Source organism: Giraffa tippelskirchi, chromosome 9, assembly GCF_054371585.1.
Source record: "Giraffa tippelskirchi isolate mGirTip1 chromosome 9, T2T-mGirTip1v1.2.pri, whole genome shotgun sequence".
Classification (NCBI taxonomy): Eukaryota; Metazoa; Chordata; class Mammalia; order Artiodactyla; family Giraffidae; genus Giraffa; species Giraffa tippelskirchi.
In genome coordinates, this window is record NC_137283.1 from 117,029,786 (window position 1) to 117,055,329 (window position 25,544).

General features: G+C 37.1%; 1 protein-coding gene across 3 annotated transcripts in view; it reads left to right on the top strand.

Annotated features, from left to right (window-relative positions):
• FBXL4 (F-box and leucine rich repeat protein 4) overlaps positions 1 to 25,544 on the top strand; it is an 83,066-nt gene that overhangs the window by 50,956 nt on the left and 6,566 nt on the right. For all 3 annotated transcript variants that reach the window (XM_081529168.1, XM_081529170.1, XM_081529169.1), the window contains exons 6-8: positions 5,775 to 5,988; positions 22,660 to 22,731; positions 24,036 to 24,348. In XM_081529168.1, coding sequence (XP_081385294.1) covers positions 5,775 to 5,988; positions 22,660 to 22,731; positions 24,036 to 24,348 — 599 coding nt within the window. The remainder of the gene's footprint in view (positions 1 to 5,774; positions 5,989 to 22,659; positions 22,732 to 24,035; positions 24,349 to 25,544) is intronic.

Consider the following 25,544-nt stretch of genomic DNA (forward strand, 5'->3'; position numbering starts at 1 on the left):
TAAAGGTAAAAAAAGTACATTTTTGAACTAGAAACAGATGATGATGAGTTGCCTTTTGAGCAAGTCTTTGGGAAAAGTTTAATATAGTTAATTTTTGTTGCCTAAAAACCTTATGCTCACAAACTGGAACTGTTTCACTGCACTTTAAAGAAGTTAGGAATTTATTTTATTCAAAGTAGCAGGGAAAGTAGAATAATGAGAACTTAAAACTTTTAATCAGTTATTAAAATCCTATTCTATCGACAGATTTGTGATTTGTAACTTCAAGTCCTGCTCATGTATATCATTATTCATTAAAATCATATCTGTTATAATTGCACTTTCCTCTTACAATACACTCCCTAAAGTCTTGGATATTCCTTTGCCACCCTGTTTGTTTGTGCTCTGAGGCTTAATTATACCATTTTGATGTTCAAAAAGCCTTAGATTCATTTTTTTTCTGCTATAGTTTTTCTTCAGATAGTTGCTCAAACTAATCACCTTGAGCTCCACCTCAGTTATGTAGAGATTTCTACACCTAGCCCATCTACTTGTTCCCTTCAGAAAACGCTATTGGATGCTTTTTAGATTTAAGGATGATGTTTTGACTCAAAGCTACAATTTTATGGAATAGAGAGCTTTTTGCATATTCATATATTTGTTTATTCAGTTGCCTGCCAATGTTTTACACCATTGTGTCTTAGATGGTCAACTCCTAGAGATTAAAGACAAGTTACGACAGTTTCTTTTCATATCCTTCTACCATTGCTGGATGGTGCCGTACATCGTTAAGAAGTTTTGCTTTTAATAACTTTATTTTGGATCCAATATAGTAAATAATGCTCCAGCTATTTGGAATTAAAAATATCTTAAATATACTGTTTTATAAAACTCAGTGAGGGCCAGCTACAAAACATGAGATTAGGATTTAGAGCCATGGATATTTATACCTAATTCTCCTCTTTACCTTGAAACTTCAGGCAGGTTGTAAGGATTGGTGCCTTTTATTTTATGATGAATAAACTCAGATTAAATCATTCATTCATGTAATGTTAATTATTTTAGGGTGAAAATTACCATTTAGTAAGTTACTTCTTATGTACCTGTATTACTCTGGACAAATTAATACACCTTATAAGGATAGGCGTTTTATTTCTCTAGAGACTCCTTTTCTCATAGCAGGAGACCTAGTTTGAGATTGTTTATCTGAACTTAGGTTTTCTCTTAATACCCTCAATATCAAGAAATACTTGATGAGAATTTATAAGATGGAATGAACAGGCTTCAGGAAATAAACAAGCTATAGATCTCTTTTCAGGTGACCAGTATTATAATTGAGATGAATGAACAGATGACTAAGATCTGTAATTATGTGTTAAAATAAAACTTTATGAGAAACATTAAGGAAGGAAATGAGTTTTGTTCAGCTAATTAATTGATTCTGCTATTTCTGCCTTCTTGTAGTGGAAATATTATGAAAAAGCCAGTGGTGTAGATCTTGTAAGTTTAGGAAGAGTTGACTATGGGGGTATTGACTAAATAACCTACTCAGTAAAAACATGGATTATAGAAAAAGGGAGAGAGTCATAAAGGTAGTATAAGCATGATCATTGTCATTACTGTGCTTCCAAATTCTATCATTCATTAAATCAATTTGGGAAGTTTTCTAGTCTATTAACAGCTTTCTGGTGATTGGCTTGCTATCTTTAGAAGGGAAAAGTTCATTAATGAATGAAAGGAGAAAAGGGGTGTCAAAGCATTCCAAGTCTAATACTAAAAAGAATTGTAGAACAAAGCGCTTTGCCAAATAATGAAGACCTTCAATAGATGAGATGCCTAAAGATTTTAATTTTAAAGAGTTAATATACTCATTTAACCCTTGTAATCTGCAAATAATTTTAGAAGCATCAAATCAAAATAGGATACTCTAGATCTCTGGTGCCCTACATTCATTTCTAGATTGCTAGCTTATAAATGATGATAAACTAGCCATAACTACAATGTATATTCAAAGTAAGGTAAAAATGTTCATTTTGTTATATTTCCTAGTTTGACCCTCTTAAAGGAAAAATACTGAGTCCATAGAACTTAGTCTGTTCCAGAGTAGAGGAAATTTAAATTTCTCAAATGCATATTCATAATGGGAAGAGTTATTCAGCCAATTCATCAAGTGGTTTTTACACACCTGACATCATGCTAAGTACTAAGTATACCAAGGATAGACTCAATATAAACAAATCAGTAAATAAAGAAATTATGGTTAACAGAAAAATGAATTTTGGTTGAGAAATAGAGTAGCTGAGTTCATTCAGTTCAGTATGTAGAAGATAGGTCGTTAGTTCAGTACCCATTGCTTCCCTTTGAAACAGATCCCGTCTGAATAGTGAGCCCGCAGTCACCGCCACCACCCCATCCAGTGCACCGTCCCCTCTTCCCTGAATACGGTGATGGTGTCCTGATGATCTCCCAGTTTGTTCTCCACCCAGAAACCAGAGTGATCCTGTTAAAACACAAGCAAGTGGTGCCACACCTCTGCTCTAAACCCTCTGATGTCTGAGAATCCCGTCTCCCTCAAAATAAAAGCCAGAGTCTTTGTAGCATACACACTCTATGACCTGCCCCTTGCCACTCTGATCTGTCTGCCTCTCACTTTGCGCCTGCTTGCAGTTCCCAACTGTAGGTGTTGTCTGAGGTATCCTGCCTCTGAGCTGTCACCTTTGCTGCTGCCTGCTTGCCACTTCTCCAGGAACTGCTTTGCTCATCCTCTCACTTCCTTTGGGTCTCGACTCACCTTCTCAGTGAGGCTTCCCTGTCTACCCTTCACACTTTCTGTGGTCATTCTCTGCTTTTCTTTTCTCTTTGGCACTTTTCACTCTCTAATACACTATTAATTTTACTCATTTATTTGTTCATGGTCTACCTCTCCTACTGAAATGTAAGTAAGCTCCATGACAGCAGGGACTTTTCCCACAGCCAGCTTCCCAGTACCTAGAGTAACGCGGGGTCACAGTAGGAGCTCAGTACATATTTGCTGAGTGAATGCCTGAAGGTGCTTGATGTAAACTGTCAATTTAGCCGCTACGGTAGCAGAGAACAGTAGTGAAACACTTGGGAGGAAATCAAGGTGAGGGGATAGCTTGAAGAGTGCCTGAGAATTTGAAGGAAGGTGGAGGGGGCATGTGAAATGCCCCAGTAAATCAAGTAATACAAGGGCTGGAAAGAAAGGCCCGTTAATTTGGCATTTAAAAGGAAAGGATGAATTTAGGGAAAGCAGAACATAGACTGCAATGGATTAAGAATAAGCGGACATTCTTGGATGTTTGGGTGTAAATAAGCTGTGTGGGCTACCGACTTATTTGCAATACGTAAATTTGTGGCAATTACATTTTTTATTGTTCGTGTGTTGGCTAAGATTTCACTTTTAATGTTTGTGGGGTGCTCTGGCCTATGCAGACCACTTTCACATTATTGTAGAATGTTCAAAACCACAAGCAGTGTGGTGAGTGCTGTTACACGTTTCTAGTCTGCCTTCTACTTCTGAGGGAATGCTGTGTGTGTGCGCGCGCGTGCGTGCGCGCGGGCACACCCTTAGTCACATCCGCCTCTGCGACCGTGTGAACAGAGGAATCCACCAGACTTCTCTGTCCATGGAATTTTCCAGGCATGAATACTGGAGTGGGTTGCCATTTCCTCCTCCAGGGGATCTTCCTAACCCAAGGATTGAACCACGTCCCTTGCGTCTCTTGCACTGGCAGGCAGATCCTTTACCGTTGTGCCTCTTGGGAAACCTGAGGAAATGACTGAGACCTGGATGAATGCCCTTTCCAAGGTCACATGCTAGGAAGCGGTGGAACAGGGGAAAAAAAAAGTCCCTCCTTTGACTTTTTTTTTTTTCTTCCTTTTTTTTTTTTTAATAAATTTGTTTATTTTAGTTGGGGGCTAATTACTTTACAATATTGTAATAGTTTTTGCCATACATTGACATGAATCAGCCATGGGTTTACATGTGTTCCCCTTCCTGGACCCCCCACCCACCTCCCTCCCCATCCCATCCCTCTGGGTCATCCCATTGCCCCTGCCCTGAGCATTTGTCTCATGCATCGAACATGGAATGGTGTTCAGTTTCACATATGATAATATACATGTTTCAATGCTATTCTCCCAGAACGTCCCACCCTCACCTTCTCCCTCAGAGTCCATAAAATTGTTCTATGCATCTGTGTCTCTTATTCTGTCTCACATATAGGGTTATCATTACCATCTTTCAAATTCCATATATATGCATTAGTATACTGTATTGTTGTTTTTCTTTCTGGCTTACTTCACTCTGTATAATGGGCTCCAGTTTCATCCATCTCAGTAGAACCGATTCAAATGTATTTTTTTGAATGGCTGAGTAATATTCCATTGTGTATATGTACCACAGCTTCCTTATCCATTCGTCTGCTGATGGACATCTAGGTTGCTTCCATGTCCTGGCTATTGTAAACAGTGCTGCGATGAACATTGGGGTACACGCGTCTCTTTCAATTCTGGTTTCCTCGGTGTATATGCCCAGCAGTGGGATTGCTGGGTCATATGGCAGTTCTGTTTCCAGTTTTTTAAGGAATCTCCACACTGTTCTCCATAGTGGCTGTACTAGTTTGCATTCCCACCAACAGTGTAAGAGGGTTCCCTTTTCTCCACACCCTCTCCAGCATTTATTGCTTGTAGACTTTTGGATAGCAGCCATTCTGACTGGTATGAAATGATACCTCATTGTGGTTTTGATTTGCATTTCTCTAATAATGAGTGATGTTGAGCATCTTTTCATGTGTTTTGACTTAGAAGTCTAGCGTTACTTCCTTTATTTTCATAAGTGATTGATTTATTTTTGTTTTGCATGTATATTTGTAAGCTAATTAAGTCTTGTAGAAAAAAGATGCAGTATAGATAAACTAACAATATGCCACTGATTGTGACACCGAGACGGACAAGAAAATGTCAAGAGACTTGGTGAGTGGTGCACTTGTTGAAGGGTTTGCTTTGTTTAGTTGATAGTTTCAGGGATTTGAATACTCATAGACTCACATTTTACTTTTATTATCAGACAGTGATTATGGGCAGGACTTTTTTCCCTCCACCTGTAATGTGATGAAGATAAATACTATTCCTACTCTGGTGAAGTGTTTTGTGTCCCCTACACTGAATTATTTCTGTGTATTTTATGTGAAGCTGCAATTGAATATCTTGTAATAATTTCACCATTGGTCTAGGTACTAAATAGTAGCAGTCAAGAAACATATCTCACCAGTATGGTTAAACCAACCCAGAAATTTTCTGAGTTGAGAGGAGGCTAGTCTGATCTGTTTTGAGGTCATTTAGTTAGAGCTGTCACTTTGTGTGCCATGTTCAAAATAAATTATCCAGAACCAGATGGGTATTGTTTAGGAAGAAATAGCTTCCAAAAGTTGAGAGTTTTGTTACATTTTGTTTGTTGGCTTTACCAGCTTAGGTATGAATTACAGGTAAGTAGAAGAAATACACCCTCTCGCTTTCTTAATTTCCCACTTAGCAGTAGCTGACTTTTTATGTGATGTGAATCCATTTTATCTTCTCAGGTTGATTTATTGTAGCCTAACCAATGCCTGTTTCAGCAGGCAGTAAATGAGAATTTAAGTGAAACAAGTTTTTTATTTTCCCTGATAGAAATCTATTCTTCTGAAGGTGTCTGCTTAGAGTCGATATAATTCCAAAGTGCTTGCAAAAAATATGTTTTAGTTTTGTGAAATTCACACGGAGCATTGTGTTTACAGGTTTCTGAAGGTCTGCGGATCTGAATTAGTGCGCCTTGAATTATCCTGCAGCCACTTCCTTAATGAAACTTGCCTGGAGATTATTTCTGAGATGTGCCCAAATCTACAGGACTTAAATCTCTCCTCCTGTGATAAACTACCACCTCAAGCTTTCAGCCACATCGCCAAGTTGTGCGGCCTGAAACGACTCGTTCTCTATCGAACAAAAGTAGAGGTAAGATTTACACTTTTAGTAATACAATGACCAACAGAATGATCAGTTGCCTGTAATTGCTCATAATAATATGATTTATGATTTTTAAATAAGTTAAGTTTATGACACCACCTGACTATCCTAAAACAATTAGAGCTGATTCAGTAATTTCATAATTAGTCTATTGTATTTTTTTCCTTTCTTTTTCAATTTAAGAAAATGTTACCCTCTGTGCTCTTAAAATTTTTTACTGATGTTCATGTTTCTAGGTAAAGAAGCAAGCAATAGGCTGAGGTGAGCTGAAATGCTGGCAGGGAATTAATTCGTGAAAGTGGTGGGAGGAAAGTATGTAGGAGGACATTTGCTTGGAGTGAGAGGAAGCAAAGTGGAATTTATCCAGGAGCAAACTTCAGAGTTAAAATTCCTAATACATAGTTTAGGAGTCTCATTAAAGAAGAATGGAGTCACGTAATATTTATTGATCTCCTTGCTTTTTTTCCACTTAGCTCTAGGACATCTTACCAGATCATTATATATATTACCACCTGACTCTTTTCATTAACTGTGTAGTTTATGTTTTACCATGATCAACTCAATTGTTCCCCAGATGGTCAACATTTCAGTTTTTCCAGCTGTTTTTCTTTTACAAACCATCTAGCATTAGCATTATTTTGCACAGTTTTCTATGTACTGGCTATTGTTGATATGGGATCGAGTTCTGTCAGTAGCACTGCTGGTCAGAATATGTGCCTGGACCCTTGTAATAAACATCCACTTGCTGTCGTATACCTGTTTCCTCTGCTCTAGTCATGTTGGCCTTCTTTCTGTTCCTTGAACATTCTGATCCAGTCCCGGCTCATGGCTTTTTGTCCTATGCCTGTCTGGGATATCCTTCCAGCTTTTATACAGCTGCCCGCTTCTCAACTCAGTGTCCTACTTGAATATTTTTTTTCAGAGATGGTTTCTTAGACATTGATAAAAGGTAGCCTCTCCACTCCCTTCTAGTTGGCTCCTGTCATATCATATCACCTAGTGTATTTTCTTTCTAACAACTTTATCACTATGAAATCATCATGTTGGTTTTTCTTATGATCATCTGTCTCCTTATACTAGGATATATGTTTCATGACAGTAGGAGCCTTGTCTATCTTTTTCATTGCCATGTTCCTGATATCTAGTATAGTACCTGGTAAAGATTGGCCATTCAGTAAATATTTAGAGGAATGAATAAGATAGACAAATTACTTTTCCAAAATGACGTACCAGTTGCCTCTCCACTCTAGTGAACCCTTGCCTGCCTTGAATGTTGCCTTGGCCAAGTATTTTGAGAATCATTTACATGTAATGTCCTTAGAGGGTGCCAAACACATAGTAAACTCTCAATAAATATTATCTGCTAAAACAGTAGTAAGAGTAATAATAATTATTACGGCAATTCTGTATGTTTTGCTATGTGGTAGGGAAGGTCTCCTCTCTCTATTCTTTTTAAACTTCGAAGAAATCTTTGTGTATTATTATTCTTCCAGATATATCTTTCAGCAAAGATTTTGTTGGAAGTGCCTTTATTATATTTCATTTTGCTTTTAATGAGGCTTCATATTTGTTCATATATGTCTTGTTTTACATTCAAGAGCATGTTATAGTTTTCTTCATTTAGATTTTATATTCTTCTGGTTAGATTTATCCCTTGTCTTTTATAGTCTCAGACACTATTTTCTTTCATTTTAATTGGTTATTTTTAATATAAAGAAAAATTGAGTTTTGTATATTTATCTTGTATCTGCTCCCCTTACTGAATGCTTATAATTGTTCTAATAACTTAGATCTTTTGAGTTTTCTAATGATATAATTGTATAATCTGGAAATTAATATACTTTTTCTTTCTGTTACGATATTTAAAGTACTGCTACATTAAGTAGAACTTCATAAATAATGTAGAATAATAGAGTCACAATAGGTATACCAGTCTTATTTCTAATAGAGAGGAAATTTTTTTCTTTTTTAAATATTTATATGACAAATATGTGCCAGGTACTGGCACATTAGTGCCAGTTCATTAGTGAACTAAATAGACAACTCCTCATCTAACTTACTAATTTTATCTATTGTTTGATGTGCTTTCTGATAAATATCATTTGAGTAAGACTATTTTTATCAAAAGTGTGTATTATATTAAAAATTTTTAAAGCCTCATTATCACACTGATCTTTTTTCTTCTTTTATTTGTTAATATAATGACTTACGCTGGAGAGTCCTTACATTCCTGGGATAATGCCTACATGTTTTAGCTTAATACATAGCTAGGCTATTTTCCTAATATTTTTGAGCCAAATTGCCTGGATTTGGATTTCTACTTTGGATATCACTTACTAATTATATTACCTTGAGGAAGTTTCTTGACACCCTGTTTCCTTGTATATAAGTGGATATAATGATAATATAGCTTTCAAATGGTTGTTGTGAGAATTAACATGATTTAATATATATGAAGAGTTTACAACAGTACCTGTTTCATAGTAAACATTATTTAAGAGTTGAGATTTATGTATCAATACTTTTTACATCTACTTTCTTAAATGAAATTGAGCTGTGTTTTTCCTTTTCACGCCATTTTATCATGTTTGGAGCTTGGAGTATGACATCTTGGCGAAAAGGATTTGTGACATTGACATCTTTTTCTTTGATATTTGTTGTTCAGTTGCTAGGTTGTGTCTGACTCTTTGCAACCCCCGGGACTGCAACACACCAGGCTTCCCTGTCTTTCACTATCTTATGGAGTTTGCTCAAACTCAGTGTCCTTTGAGTTGGTGATGCCATCCAATCACCTCATCCTCTGTTGCCCCTTCTCCTGCCCTCAATCTTTCTCATTCCAGTGAATCAGCTCTTCGCATCAGGTGGCCAAAGTATTGGAGCTTCACCTTCAGCATCAGTCCTTCATGAATATTCAGGGTTGATTTCATTTAGGATTTACTGATTTGATCTCCTTGCTGTCCCAGGGACTCTTAAGAGTCTTCTCCAATACCACAGTTCAAAGCATCAATTCTTCAGCGCTCAGCCTTCTTTATGGTAATTCTCACATCCATACATGACTCCTGAAAAAAAACCATAGCTTTGACTTTGTCGACAAGGTGATGTCTCTGCTTTTTAATACACTTTCTAGGTTTGTCATAGCTTTTCTTCAGGCAGTAAGCATCTTTCAATTTCATGGCTGCAGTTACCATTTGCAGTGATTTTGGAGTCCAAGAAAATAAAATCTGCCACTGTTCCACTTTTTCCCCATCTGTTAGCCATGAAGTAATGGGACTGGAATGCCATGATTTTAGTTTTATGAATGTTGAGTTTTAAGCCAGCTTTTTCACTCTCCTCTTTCACCCTCAAGAGGCTCTTTAGTTCCCCTTTGCTTTCTGCCATTAGAGTGGTGGAATAACTTTAATAAATGAGAATTATCTGTTAGATGGAATTTATCTATAAAACTATCTGGGTGTATAGCCTTTTTATTGGTAGATCAGAGTAGATATCTTTAGCTTGACATAGTTTTTAAACTAATCCATGGAAACGTGAATATAGTATTCCTGACTTGGGGCAGAATTTTAACTAGAGGTTAACAGGTGACTTGGTGGAAAGAAGACTTTGATTCTAGTTCTAGCCCTACCAGTAACAAGCTTAGTGATCTCTTAGTGATCTCTTTCACATAGTCTCTCAAGTTCTGGGATTCTTTATTTGTAAAATGAGAGGACTTTTGTCCCTGAATGCCAGTTTAAAGATAGTGTTAGTCCATGTTTTCATTAGTCTGTGGTGAAGTGACTCATGGTTTATGAGGGTGTAAAACTGTCACTAACTTTTCTTGAGTAGGTTTTGCATTCTGAAATTATGCCACACATGTGTTTTACTGGTATATTTACTGTTTTATATTGCCTTGTGTGCTGTAAAGTTTGATACCCTCTGAGCAAGATAACACCTCATTTAAAAAATCTTCTGATTAAATTTAAGAAGAAATGTAGCTTAGTTCATTATTAAGTAAACCTTCAGGAAGAAAAATAGGGTAAAAACTAAAATTATATAACTTGCTAGACATCTTACATCTGTGATGATTTGTAAAAATGTTTCCCATGATATGCTTTTGAAATGTTATAAATTCACATCATCTAAGTGTGAGGGAATCATTAAATAGTCTACAATTTTCTTCAATTTACCTCCAGAAGCTGATAGTATATGATTATATATTTTTAAAAAAGCTTGATTTATAGGGATTGAGAAGATTTCATAGCTCAAGACTGGAGACCTTATGCATATGTATCCAAGTCTAAATAGCATCAACTCTGCTTCCCCCAGTCACTTAAACATAGATGTGAAATTATTGTATGATTTCATTAAGTAAAATTTCGTTTGTACCATATGTTACTACCTATTAAAGTTTGTTTTTATTAATCTAGCTGCTAAAAGACCATAAAATCATTTTTAAATTTATTCTAGATGATTTTTCTGACATCTAGTACATAGAAAAAAATTATAAAATTCATTTTCATTGATGTGCATTGGACTTAAAATAAAAAATAATCTCATTTTAGTGATACAAACGGCAAAATTCAAAATGGAGAAAAACCTACCCAGGCAGTGTTGACTTTTAACAGCTTCCCAGCTCTGTATTCAGTGCTCTCTGCCTATACTTTATTTACATCTGTTATCTTTGTCATTTTCGGGATCTGCATCAGACTCCCCTATAGGCACTAAGTAACTCAGAGGAATAAAGGGAAAAGACAACACAATCAACTGGTCTCTTTTAAAACAAACCGAAGTGACAGCACTGGTAATTGTATCAATCTGTAAGCACCTCCCTTGTTACTTAAGCAAAGCATTATGGGCTTCCCTAGTAGCTCAGATGGTGAAGAATCTGCCTGCAATTTGGGAGACTTGCGTTCGATCCCTGGGTCAGGAAGATCCCCTGGAGAAGGGAATGTAGCCCACTCTGGTTTTCTTGTCTGGAGAATTCCATGGAGAGAGGAGCCTGGTGGGCTACAGTCATGGGGTCATAAAGAGTTGGACATGCCTGAGGGAAAAACACTATGTCATCCCTTTTCCCCTTCAGTAAGTGCACTGTTTCAGTCCTGCACCCGTTGTTGGTGGACGAGAGAAAACTGAGTGAGAGGACAAGATTTAGGGGATTGGCTTCTCTCTAAATCTTCACATAATTATTGGCAGTACATTCAGATGTTATAAACTGTTTTGAAAAGAAAAAACCGCAATTGATTTCAGATGCCTCTGATGGCTCTAAGGAAGTATATGAGGAGAAAAAGAAGATATGAATTTGAACTTCTTGGGAGAGGATTTTTTTTCTTTTTTCTTTTAAGGAATACAGATTATCCAGTGCCAGCCACTTTTACCCTTTTTTCCCCTAAACTCTATGTAATTCTAAAATAAGCAAAAATTAGTATTACAAAATATTGACGCCATGATAGCATATTATGTTCAGAGAGACCAATTTATGATGTAGTAGAGTTATATTTCGGAGAAGGCAATGGCACCCCACTCCAGTACTCTTGCCTGGAAAATCCCATGGACGGAGGAGCCTGGTAGGCTGCAGCCCATGGGGTCGCTAAGAGTCGGACATGACTGAGCGACTTCACTTTCACTTTTCCCTTTCATGCACTGGAGAAGGAAATGGCAACCCACTCCAGCATTCTTGCCTGGAGAATCCCAGGGACGGAGGAGCCTGGTGGGCTGCCGTCTATGGGGTCGCACAGAGTTGGACACGACTGAAGTGACTTAGCAGCAGCAGCAGTAGCAGAGTTATATTTTATGTACCTATATATGATCTACATTAATAAGTGGAATACATTTATGCCATTTTTTAGGATTTAAGCAAGTATGTGTGCATGGTGAATATAGTTTTAGAGGATATTGGAACCTGGGGCTTTTGTCCCAAAGTTTGAGAAAACTTGCCATGTATATTTTGTTTGCTGTCCTAGACATTTTGTATATTATTTAATCCTTTAACTAGTCCAGTGAGAGTAAGTGTTATTCTTATGTTCAGTTCAGTCGCTCAGTCACATCCAACTCTTTGCGACCCCATGGACTGCAGCATGCCAGGCTTCCCTGTCCATCACCAACTCCCGGAGCTTGCCCAAACTCATGTCCATTGAGTCGGTGATGCCATCCAACCATCTCATCCTCTGTCGTCCCCTTCTCCTGCCTTCAGTCTTTCCCAGCATCAGGGTCTTTTCCAATGAGTCAGTTCTTCGCATCAGGTAGCCAAAGTGTTGGAGCTTCAGCTTTAGCATCAGTCCTTCCAATGAATATTCAGGACTGATTTCCTTTAGGATTGCCTGGTTTGATCTTCTTGCAGTCCAAGGGACTCTCAGGAGTCTTCTCCAACACCACAGTTCAAAAGCATCAGTTCTTTGCTGCTCAGCTTTCTTTACGTTACATATGTTGAAATGAAAGTTAATAAGTTTCCCAGTGACACAGAGCAACAAGTTAGAATTAGGATTTGAACCCAGATTTGGTGGCCTCAGTGTTAAACAGTGAAAATTGTAAGATATATAAGAGCACAGAATAGTAGTTCTTTTAATAGCTTGGCTGCCTCTACCTAATGGAGAAGGAAATGGCAGCCCACTCCAGTATTCTTGCCTGGAGAATTTCATGGACAGAGGAGCCTGGTGGGCTACAGTCCATGGTATCACAAAGAGTCGGAAATGACTCAGCAAATATAATAGAGCCTTTTCTTTACCACTTAATCCTTTTCTAATTTTCAGCTGGTAAGGAAATAAAACATTGTAACTAAGATATACAACATTTTGATCTGGTGTAAAATACAAACTATGAAGTTATATTCTGTAAATTGTTTCCAGTCTAAATTGCTGTAGGAAAATGGACTTTGATTTTTATTATGAGCAAACTTATTCTGAAGTCTTAGTTCTGAATTTGTAATACCAGTTAGTCAAATCACATTTAGAAACATTTAAGTAATAGTTTGTATAATCAATACATAATGAACTACCTCAAGCAAATGGTTTATATATATGGGCCAACTCTCAATATTATACCATAGTGGGGAGCAGCATTGGGACATATAATCCCCCAAATATTTTAGCGTGTAAAGTAATGCATAACTGGTGTCTAGGTGGTGTGATCTTAAGTGGTTAGGTGTAGCCAAGCATGTTGCTGGCCTGGGTACTCAATAAGAATGAGAACCCAGGAGAATGAAACTTGAGTAGGGTCAGAATCGCCCTATATGCTGGTAGGTAGAGCCTGGTATGCTGATGTGGCACCTCCCTGAGCCAGTGGTGAAACAGTGGGCCCAGAGCACTACACTTCTCTCTGCCTGACAGATTTTAGCAACAAGGCCTGCTGCAGTGACCACTGAGCCTCATGTATAACCTTGTCAGAAACTGGGGTTGTATCACAATACATTTTGTGTATACTGTCTGTTTGCTGCTTTGGTAGTCAATTAAAATGAAAGCAACCTTAAAACAAGCCCCAAGTGTCATTTTGAAACCCAGCCTTTTATGCCCTAGCCTAGCTCATTAAGACTTTTCTCCCCAGCTCCACTGCTTTGGATTATACCATAGCTAGTACCCTACTGTGAGAAGAAGCAGCAGTAGGATCTTTATCGGACTTTATGGTTAAAACTGCTCAGCAGCAAGTGTCTGATTCAGACATTATTTTATAATGTAAAAACTGGGAAGATATTTGTTTTTTAGTCTGTATCAGAGACCCACATCATAAAACAGTTCTTTTGGTTTTCCCACTTGAAAGATTTATGTGCTTGAGTAAGTCACTTATACTAAGCCGAAAGTTTACCTGTTAAAAAAAAATTTTACCTTATCACATAGGCTATTGAGAAGACCACATTAGATCATACTTGTAAATAACAACACACTGTAAACTTGTTTATACAACTTGTGTTTACACTGTAAACATAGACTTGTGCACATGTGAAAATGATAGTATAGATTTTTTCAGCATAATCCTACAAATTATTCCCGACTTTGTGAAGTATTCTTATAGATCCTCCTAAATAGGAATATCTTTTCCATCATGTGCTATGAGGGACTTAGGTTAAATTACTGCTTTCATGCTTCTGATCTGTTTCTGGTAGAAGGAAAGTACATTCCTAACTTATAAACTCCAAAATGAGAGGGATCATGTTTGACTGTATGTGTCTTTATAGCTAGTATGTAGAACATTGTCTGGTATTCACTATAGTGAATATACATGTTAGAGACTTGGTAAACCTGTGTTGAATGAATGAGTGATAGCTCTCACTTGTCAATTTATTTTTTCCTTGTTTGATAAGTTAGTAAGCATCAGATAAGTTTGTCTTTCTACAGAATAACCACATCAGCTAAGCAGATGGATGGGAGATGTACAACTTGGAAAACTTGTAAAAAATTTTTTTGAACTTGTATTTGTCCAGAATTTTTAGCTCTAAAAGATAATGAAATACATTTCTATTTGTTTTGTTAGTTTATTTCATGAGATCTTTTTCCTTCTTTAGATATGTTTAGGATTGTGATGAAAAATTGCTTCATCAAAGAAATAGCAAATGTCTTCTTAAAACATTAAAAAAAAAAGAGAAAATCATGAGATAACCTCTTTTCAGAGTTAGGGGTATACACTGATTGAATTTCAGTAGATTGCAGAGCTGTAAATGTATGCCTGATGAAAAGATAGTACAAAGGGATGGAGAACAGAAGTGACCCATATGCTGAGGTTTAGACCCTGTTTAATGTGTGATTTCAGAATAACTAGTGAAACGAGTGGTTAAATGCAGTAATTTTCTTTTTACTGAATTTGGTAGGTCTTTGATGATTGTATAGGCAAGACTTAAGGCAAAAGATGGGAACAAACATGAAGAAGACTTTAATTGTAGTTAGTTTCTTCTACCATTCATGACAAGGAAGTTATTCTAGTAGAGTGAGATATGTAATGATTGGAAAGACTTTAAGTTCTTTTAGTCCTTTTTATCTTTATTCACAAGATTCTTATTACTTATGATAAACGTTAATTACAAGCCCTTCTTTAGCCATACATGATGATGTATTTTTGTGAGAGAGAGCTGTAGAAATTTAATTCATGAAATAGACTCTTAAATACTTACAAGGAAAGAGCTTTTATTTTGAAATAATTTTAGTCTTATGAAAAGTTGCATACAAAATAGATTGCCTTACACTATGCATATTTTTTTTCCTGAACCATTTGAAAGTAATAAAGATTATAACTCTCCTTTACCCCTAAAAGGGCATATATCTGCAACTATTCTTAAATACTTGTGCCATGTGCTGAATTGTGTCTTCCCAAAATTTATATGTTGAAGTCCTGACCTCTAGTACCTCCTAATGTGGCTGTATCTGGAGACAGGGTCTTTGAAGAGATGATTAAGTTAAATGAGGTCATTAGGGTGGGGCCTAATCCAATATGAGTGGTCTCCTTATGAGAAGAGACTAGGACACAGACACACAGAGGGAAGACTATGTGATAAAGCACCAAAAGTAAATGGCAGGTTTCAAGCCAAGAGGAGAGGCCTTAGAAGAAATTAACCCTGCTAACACCTCGATCTCGGACTTCTAGCCTCCAAATTTGTGAAAAAATTAATCTCTGTGGTTTAAGTTACCCAGTCTACAGTATTTTGTCATGGCAGTTCTAGCAAACTAATACAACTTATACAGGATGGCATAGGATAGCTTTTTAACATATTGCACAAAAAGTGACTTCAAGAGAAGGCCTTCACATTGTCTAAAGCAATCTGGATTAGTGTTAGGAGTTGCAACTTGTTTACCTTTTCTTTGTTTTGGGGAAAAAAATATCTGGAGTTGGGGGTGAGTTGGGTGTGTAGGTTGCTCAGTAAGAATGTCATTCTGTTGCTTAGCAGCAGACAAGAAAACCAAGAGTGTTTTTTTAAAAGTTGGAGCTATAAATGGAACACCTGCATCCAGTTTTGATTGCCTCACTTCAAGAATGATAGAGCATAAATTGAAAGAATCTGAAGAAGTGAAAAAACTGATTATAGGTATTGTAGGGGACTAGTATATGACAGTAATCCATAAGTGTGGTACAGCAGCTGTTTACCTGGCTCACTATGCTGGGACAACGGTTTCAAGGACCCCACTGCCTTCATCTTCATGAACTAGGAGACAAACAAAAGTAGTTGATCTTTACTTCTGTTGAATATCAAAACTCACCTCCTATTTTCTTTTTTCTGTGCTGGTTTATATATAAGTAAAATGTGTACCACTCCCATCTGTTGATGAGAGCACCTGGGCTTTCCTACAGAAGATGCATGTCTTTTGAAAACAGTGAGATTTGATTTAGTGCCATGAATTTGCTTTCTGACACATAGATAATGATGTTCTTCTGGCTGCATTCTTACTTGATTTAAGAACACATTTATGTATATTGGTAAGTAGAAGCACAGATGGCCTTTAGTTTGTTTATTTATTTTTAAAAGCTGTTGGCCAAGCCACGGGACTGTGGGATCTTAGCTGCCTGACCAGGGATCAAACCTAGACCCCCTGCAGCGGAAGTGTGCAGAGCCTTAACTACTGGATGGCATGGGAAGTCCCTGACCTTTCTTTTAGCAGAGCGAGTGCAGCTAACAAACTCAGGGAGAGGGTTGGCCTCTCACCAGAGCCAGTGCTGATTACTAACTGAGATCAAGATCAAGCGAACAGTTGAAGTAGGAAGAACCTACTTTGGTCATCTCTATTGACTAATGCATGCTGTCGTTAGCTGTCACCTAAAATGCAGTCCATTTTAGAGAGCTTCATTTAGCTAGATAACATGTAAAACAAAAGATATTAATAATTATTTGTTCTTAAACAGAATCAAGAATTAAGATTTTAATAACTTTTCATATATTATATTCGAAAACTAACAAACTTTTAAAAGTCCTTAATATAGGTTTCCAGGAAAGAATATGTCTATACTTCTTTTCTATCTTGGATGGCTTTATAGAAGTGTCAGTGGAAATATGAGACTTTTGGTGGAGTTGAGTGTGTGTGACCTGTGTGATTGGCTATGATTCAGCTACAGTGAGAAGCCTGTTGGCTTCTTGGGGGTCAGATTCATTATCATCCACAATCATGACAGTAAGCAGTATACCAGGTATAAGCAATCTACCCGGTAAGGACACATTCGTTAGAGACAGCTGATTAACACATTCTGTCACTGTTGGCACATCACAAGGGAAACCAAATTACGGTTATGAGACCTGTATAGTGAGTTTAGAATGAGAACAAAGAGTGTTGTTTATGTGACTTAAATGCTTCAAGACTTCAGCACAAAACAGATTGATATCTTCCTCTTAACAGGAAGGAAAGGTATGCTTTTGGAAGAAGATAAAGTCTTTGGATGAGTGTACCCTCTTCACCTGAGCATCATTTAGATGAACAGTGTCAACCAAGTGTACTTCAGACTTGTCTTCTATACTCTCTAGACAATCCAACCCTTAACCCTCAGATCAAAACATTCTTTCTGTTAATGTAGGCAGTAAGGTTACAGCCCAGTTCAGCTGGTATGCAAAGTGCTCTGACTTTTTGACTGCACATCTCTGCCATCATCTATCATGGGTTGATATGGAAATTGATTGGTTTAGTCATCTGTGACCAAAGATGTGTTCAACTGTATTCTTATAGGAGAGATCCACTACCATGGTAAAAATAAACTCTGAAATGAGACTATAGGGCAAGGCAAATGTGTGTGATTTAGTCTTAGGTTTTGTTCTTTCACACACATTGGTTTTTGGAATTTGACACTAGAAAAGGTCAGTTTTCATTCCAACCCCGAAGAAGGGCAATGCCAAAGAATGTTCAAACTACCACCCAATTGCACTCATGCTAGCAAGGTAATGCTCAAAATCCTTCAGTCTAACCTTCAGCAGAACGTGAACCGAGAAATTCCAGATGTACAAGCTGGATTTAGAAAATGCAGAGGAACCAGAGATCAAATTGCCAACATTCATTGGATTATACAGAAAGCAAGAGAATTCCAGAAAGACATGTGCTTCATTGACTATGTGAAAGCCTTTGACTGTGTGGATCACAACGAACTGGAAAATTCTTAAAGAGATGGGAATACCAGACCACCTTAACTGTCTCCTGAGAAACTTGTATGAGGGTCAAGAAGAAACAGAATCTGACATGGAACAGTGGACTGGTTCAAAATTGGAAAAGAGTATGACAAGACTCTATATTGTCACTCTGCTTATTTAACTCGCCCAAGATAGTTTCTTGGGCAAACTCTTGGAGATGGTGAGGGACAGGGAAGCCTGGTGTCCATGAGGTTGCAAAGAGTCAGACTCGACTGAGCAACTGAATAATGACATGATTTTGAACATTCTCTCTTTTACAGCCCAATCAGAAGTCTAACTTTTCTACTACAATGTTGACCTTCAGGTTTAACCTATTAAAGACAATATTATTTTCAAGTTATGGTTATGTATCAGTATATAAACTGTATCATATTATATATTTAAACCATATAAAAGAAACAGTTTATAGTAGATGATTTATAGCAAACATCTATAAAGTAATTGAATTTAAATATCCTAAATATAGTTAGTTTCAAGTTTAAATAGTTCTTAAAATACTTCAACTTTTAGTCTATATTTCCCTTACTCAAATTTATTGATATTGGAATGCTGGGCCCCAAAAAATTAAATTAGAGAAAGAGAAATTCATACATGTATGTGTATCTTAAATTTCAATAATTGAGTTATTGTGTTCTTAGGATTTCTTTGGTGGTATTTCTTATGTAAATTTATAAATATTCATTAGTGAATATACTTTTCTAACATCTAATCTCATTACTTGTAGTTACTGCTCTGATGTGTTTGAAACATCATCAGTGAAAGCACATTTGTGATAAGGTGATATCACTAGTCTATTTTAGTTAATGTGTGTTTGTGATATATAGACTTGTTATCTGTTTCATTAGTATGCTGTCTGGGAATCATGTTTTAGAGTAGAAAATACTGATTTTAAAAATTCTACCATCCTGTATTAAGAGTGTTGTAAGTAAGGGTTGTATTCATTATTAAAGATAAGCAACAGTTTTTAACTGTAAAAAATTCTAACTGTAAAACTTATTAACTAGTTATAATAATTATAAACCTATATTAATATAAAATAGTGATAATATTGCATATGTGGATTATATAAGGTCTCATTATATTATAAAATGTGCATTATATATATAATTGTTATTCTACTAAGCTATAAATCTGGACTATCTAAAACTTATATAATAAGCATCAGTTATCATTTTATTAAGTATTTTTGCTTAGCCCTTTAGAAGTCTGGAAGAAAGGAGATTATGATATATTACTTTATGGATAGCATCTCTTAAAAAAGCTGTCAATGAAAATTTGAATTTCTCTCTTCTTTCATCTTTTACATATGCTTTTTTAAAATGTTTATTTATGTATTTTCGGCTGTGCTAGGTCTTCATTGCCGCATAGGCTCTGTCTAGTTTCGGTGAGCAGAGGCTCTTCTTTAGGGTGATGTGCGGGCTTCTCATTGCAGTGGTTTCTCTTGTTGCAGATCAGGCTCTAGAGTGCTAGGGCTTCAGTAGTTGTGGCATGTGGGCTCAGTATTTGGGACTCCTGGGTTCTAGAGCACAGGCTCAATAGTTGTGGTGCAAGGGCTTAGTTGCTCCACGGCATGAGGGATCTTCCTGAACGAGGCAGTGCACCAGTGTCTCCTTCATTGGCAGGCGGCTTCTTTCCCACAAGCTACCAGGGAATCCCTCCTTTATTTCTTAATAAATTTCCTTGTAACAAGTAGAGGCAATAATAATTCTCTGTAACCTATAGTTATCCATTGGGTTTTGAAGCTGCTGATCAAGGCTAGTAGGTAGATTTCAGATAGCATGCAAAAGGATTCTTTCTTTATGAATGGAAATCCTACTACCAGCTGCCAGCATTCATCTAGAGCAGGGGTGCCCAACCTCTGGGATCTAATGCCTGGTGATCTGAGGTAGAGCTGATGTACTAATAATAGAAATAAAGTACACAGTAAATGTAGTGCACTTGAATCATACCAAAACCAGTCCCCCCAACCCTGGTACGTGGAAAAATTATCTTCCAGGAAACCTGTCACTGGTACCTGAAAGGCTGGGGACTACTGACCTAGAGTATGTTCTGAAAATTCTGTAGAAGGAATTAACATGGATCCAGTCACTTATTAGTGACTCCCTTTCCACAGTGATTTAAATAACGTTGACCTTTGTTTAAAAATTGCAAACGCATTTGAAAATGAATCTGGTGCTTTGTATTATTAAAGTTACTAACTATTTAAATTGTATTTTAATTTTATAGAGCCACTCTTATGCTTATATTGAATTTTACAGGACTAAACAGCAGAATTTGTCAATTTGGGGACCTTAAAGTTATCTTAAATCTTTTAAATGAGAAGTTCATAAAATTGTTCAGTTTTTATTTCTGAATACCTTTTTTGTAGTACCCTTAATGTAGCTTTAATCCATCTGTTTGTGTGTTCTAGAAGTGTAGAAGTGCTGCAAGTAGTCATTAAGGTGGAATTGTTTTCTTAAGTTGGAGGTGGGCCCATTCATTCTGAGGATAGTAAATATTTTCGACCTTGCAGGCCATATGTTCTCTGTCATAACTACTCAGCCCTGCTGCTGTAGAGTGAAAAGTTATAAACAATACAGAAAGAAATGGGTGTGCCTTGTTTCAACAAAACTTTATTTACAGAAACAGACAATAGGCTAATTTGGCCGATGAGCAGTTTCATCAACTCCTGCTCTAAATCATTGAGTCTGTGGTCTCTCTAAAATCAGGTCATTTTATGTCTGAAAGTGAAGAGGCAGTTTCTGCTTTTTTGCTTTATCATCAATAGTAGTACTTTCATTCTGAATACTAATAGAATAGAAAAAAGAAAAGATACTAAAGATCCTCTAGGAGGAGATTGGTTAACTGGATTTGGAGAGATTGCAGGCTGATCTACAGATGTGTGCTCTATACCTGGGAAAGACTGGAAGCAGGAGGAGAATGGAACAACAGAGGATAAGATGGTTGGATGGCATCACTGAGTCAATAGACATGAGTTTGAGCAAGCTCCGGGAGTTGGTGATGGACAGGGATGCCTGGTGTGCTGCAGTCTATGGGGTCGCAAAGAGTCGGACACAACTGAGTGACCGAACTGAACTGATATCTGGGTGTTCCCACAGTCTCTGGCTTATCATGAGCTCTGCTGGAGAAAGTCAGGAAACTGTTAACGTGTGCTTGCTCACCTCAGTGCTACCAATCGACCCTTTTATTTATCTCTATTTGACTCCTTGTTACATTCCTCACAGCACTCTTCCAAGGTCATTCTTATCCCCTCATAGCTTGGTCTCAGCATTTGATCTCTCATCTCTTGCTTAGGAAAGATGTGTGATATCATTCAATATGAATCTCTTATGTTCTATGTTAGTTCCTTTTTTAAGGTAGGAATGAAAAGTGATTTTTATCTATAATTATATGAATTTTTAATTCTCAATTTAATATGCAGACTGTGTAAGTTATTGTAAAATATTTGCCTAAATAAGTATAATTATAAATATAAATAAGTATAAGTATAATAAGCCGTGAACAGTGAAGGAACTCAGCCATACATATACATGTATCCATTCTCCCCCAAACACTCCTCCCATCCAGGCTGCCACATAACATTGAGCAGAGTCCCATGTACTATTCAGCAGGTCCTTGTTGGTTATCCATTTTAAATTTAGCACTAACTGCTATTTGGGGGGGGGAGGTGTTGTAACACTTGAAATAGATTAAACAGAGGTTGTATACTATCATTTTAATTTTGTTAGATGTTATTTATTTAGCTCAGATATTTAGAAAGTTTGCCACATGTTTGAGTAGTAATTTTTTTTTTAGTTTATAAAAGAAAAACTAGTAATCTGAATGTTTTGCATTGTTTGTTTAAAAATTTGTCACAGTGGGCATGTAATCAAGTGAAATTTTGATTTGTTTAGAGATGTTTCAGGAACCATGATTATGTAGCAGTCTTGCACACCTTTGGGTTTCTTTAGTAGTGAGACTGTTTTCACTGCCCAGGATGGATGGGCTGAAATGACGGGAACATGACTAGAAAGCGCACATTATATACGTTTCAGTCAGCATGTTGCTAGTGACAGGTGCTCGATGGTTGTTGGGATCCTTGTCAACAAAGAGAATCCTTTGACATTAAAGTCACCGGCTCCATCCTGATATGGGGTGGCTATTGGCAGTTCCATCAGGCTGCAGCTGATCAGTGAATGTCAGAGCTGTGCTGTTCTACACTGTCACCAGCTCTCGGTATTTTTTTTTTTTTTTTTTTTTTTAGGGAGGGATGGTTTGGCTTATCTTGTTATTTCGTCTTCACCAGGTTTTCAAGTTGCGTACCTTTGGGAAATGCACTGAGAGGTCATAGGGAATATAGGTGTCTTTAGGGCATGCAAAATCATATACAGAGTGACGACTTACGACTTTACGTGGAGACGAGTAATGATTACCTTGACTCCAAGCCAATCAATGGTGTGAACATCTGGGGACTCATTAAATGGCATTTGTGGTGTCTGTAACTGAGGTTTTGAGCTCTGTTTCAGGAAAAGCAGTGACAGCCCTTAATGTCTAATTGACCTCTTCTCTTTGTTTCACTTTCTTTCTTTTTCCTTATTTGCGTCTGATGTGGGTCCCAATGGCAGCAAACAGCCCTGCTCAGCATTTTGAACTTCTGTTCAGACCTTCAGCACCTTAGTTTGGGTAGTTGTGTCATGGTAAGTATTGGAAAATTCTTTTTTCTTCCCATGGGTGAATTTTATTCCAACTCACCCCACAGCCACCCGCAGCTTTTCAGATTTATGATTAACAACTGTGCACCCTACTTTCAAACATTTTTCTCAAATCGAAGAGTTTGTCTTTGAAACGTGGACATTACTTATCTGTGAGAACAAGTAAAGAAGTATAGTGTGGTGTAAAGTGGGTGGTTCTGCCTCAAGTAAGATGTTATCTCAGACAAGCTATTTACCTCTCTGGGCTTCTTTACAAAATAATAAATCAGTCATACCCAAATGCCAGTAGTTTGGTAACTTTTTCACGAGGCTAATTTTAGTTTTTGAGATCTGAAATTATTTCCTGGAAATGTTGATGATAGTAGATAAATTCATTTTGTTTGCTTTTGCATTTGTTTTACTGTCCTTATTGAGTAAGCTAAAATGATGGACACCAGCCTATGTTGATGCTCACATAGTTTTGAAGCGTCCCTGGTCTGTGAAATCCAAAAGTCTAGGGACTCTTGGAATAAATAATCTTGAGATTTAAAATTGCAGTTTACATGTCATTAAAAGAGTTCATGGCATGAATTAAATGTTTTTCAGCTAAATGGCATTAATAGATAGTGCTGACACTTAAGGGACAGCAGAGCCCTTGGTGTGTGTATGTGTGTGTGAATCTGTTTAAAGAAACATCATTAAAACAGTCAAAGTCCATGAACTGAAATGTTTAATTCTTGATTAGTAGAAGCTTATCCCATGATCATGAGTTAAATCACTGGACACCTCTGATAACTGACAACAGCTAACGTATCACGATCTAAATTATTTTCAGGTTGCATTTTCAATCTCCAAGGACCTTATTTAACCAAAACTAGTATCCTTATTAGTACTGTCAACATATTCACTTACTATTTTAGAGCCTAGCAAAGTACAGACCTTTATCAGGGAGATCTTACATACCTATCAAAGTGGCAACAGCACTGTCAAAATGAGAGGCATACAAGGACATTAAATAATCCTCAAATTCTTCCAGAGAGTATGAGGATTTCAGGCTGCCTTTGGATTTAATTCATTAGCATCCTGTCTGGAATTCTTTTAAGTGGATTTTTAAGGACGTGATTACTCTTGCTGTTTTATGAAACAGCGGCCGCTCTGGGAGATGAGTGAGCAGATCTGTATTAACCGCAATGTGGGGATGTTTACATGGAAGCAAACAACAGGAGATGATTAAGGATGTTTGAACATGCTCCAGACAGTTTCTATTTCTGAGCATAGTATGCGAAAGACTGAAATTACTTGATTTCCAGATTGAAGACTACGATGTAACAGCTAGCATGATAGGAGCCAAGTGTAAAAAACTCCGGACTCTGGATCTGTGGAGGTGTAAGAACATCACTGAGAACGGGATAGCAGAACTGGCTTCTGGGTGTCCGCTTCTGGAGGAACTTGACCTCGGCTGGTGCCCTACTCTGCAGAGCAGCACCGGGTGCTTTGCCAGACTGGCACGCCAGCTTCCAAACTTGCAGAAACTCTTTCTGACAGCCAACAGGTCGGTGTGTGACGCAGACATTGAAGAACTGGCGTGTAATTGTACCAGATTACGCCAACTGGACATATTAGGTAAGGTGCAGTCTGTAAGTTTTGTTTTAAAGCCTTGACATAAAAGCTGATCTCGGGCATTTTATAAAGAAAAACAAGTCTTGGATGCAATCAAAATGTTGTCTTGATAATTACAACTGTCCTTAAGTAAGAGAGGGAGGACAGTAACAGAATTTTATCACTGAACTTATCAGAAAGCTCTGAATAATCCTTAGTTCTCGGTCTAGTGAGAAGAATGAGAGTTTGTATGAGCTGTATACTCCATTTTTATTGACAGATAAGAAATAATCTGTTTGTATAATGAATTCAAGACACACACACATGGCTTCTTGATGTTAAATTCTTGATTAAAGAATACTGTAAGTCTCTATCCCTGGTGATTGTGCTTTTAGGAATCGTTCTACCCTAAGGCAGAGCTATTGAAAATCCTTCCCAGCTCTGGGATTCCTTGTGTCTTTATTGCAACTTACAGCCAGAAACCGTGTGGTATTTTGTCACTTCTGATGTTGGCCGAATTGCTAGAATGCCGTGGTTATAATTGCCCACACAGTTGTGAGCACAAAACACTTGTGCTGTGTTTCTGGTCATCTATTAATGCTAGTTATATCTTTTCCTGTTTATTCAACATTTAACCAAAGGGAAACCTGAAGATTTTCAGCACTGGTGTTTCTGGTTTCACTTAAAATCTCTCCACAGTCCAGGCTTATGGTACATTTGTAGGTGTTGCTTATACAGTCACATGTTACTTATCAAAGTTCCTTAAAGGCAGAAATTGTTTCTTAAAAACTTAGGAAGGGAAAATTAAGCATATGGGATTAATAGTTACAAACTAAGCAACAAAGATATATATGCTAGAATTATATCCAGTATCTTGTAATAACCTATAATGGAATATAATCTTCAAAAATTACTGAATCATTATACCATATACCTGAAACTAATACAATAGTATAAATCAACTATACTTCAGTAAAAGTAAATACATTTTAAAAAATCAATAAAAAAACAGTTGATTAAAAAAAACTTAGGAAGAACTTCTTGTCTATTATATACACACTTTGGGCTAGATACTTTGTCTGTGTTATATTCTCCTTCATCTTCATAGCTCAGAAAGCTGGATATCACTGTCTTTTCATAGTTGAGGGTGCTGGAGCCAGCAGTTAACATGTAGCAGAGCAAGGGTCAAGTACAAGGATTTTGACCTCACCATCGGTACT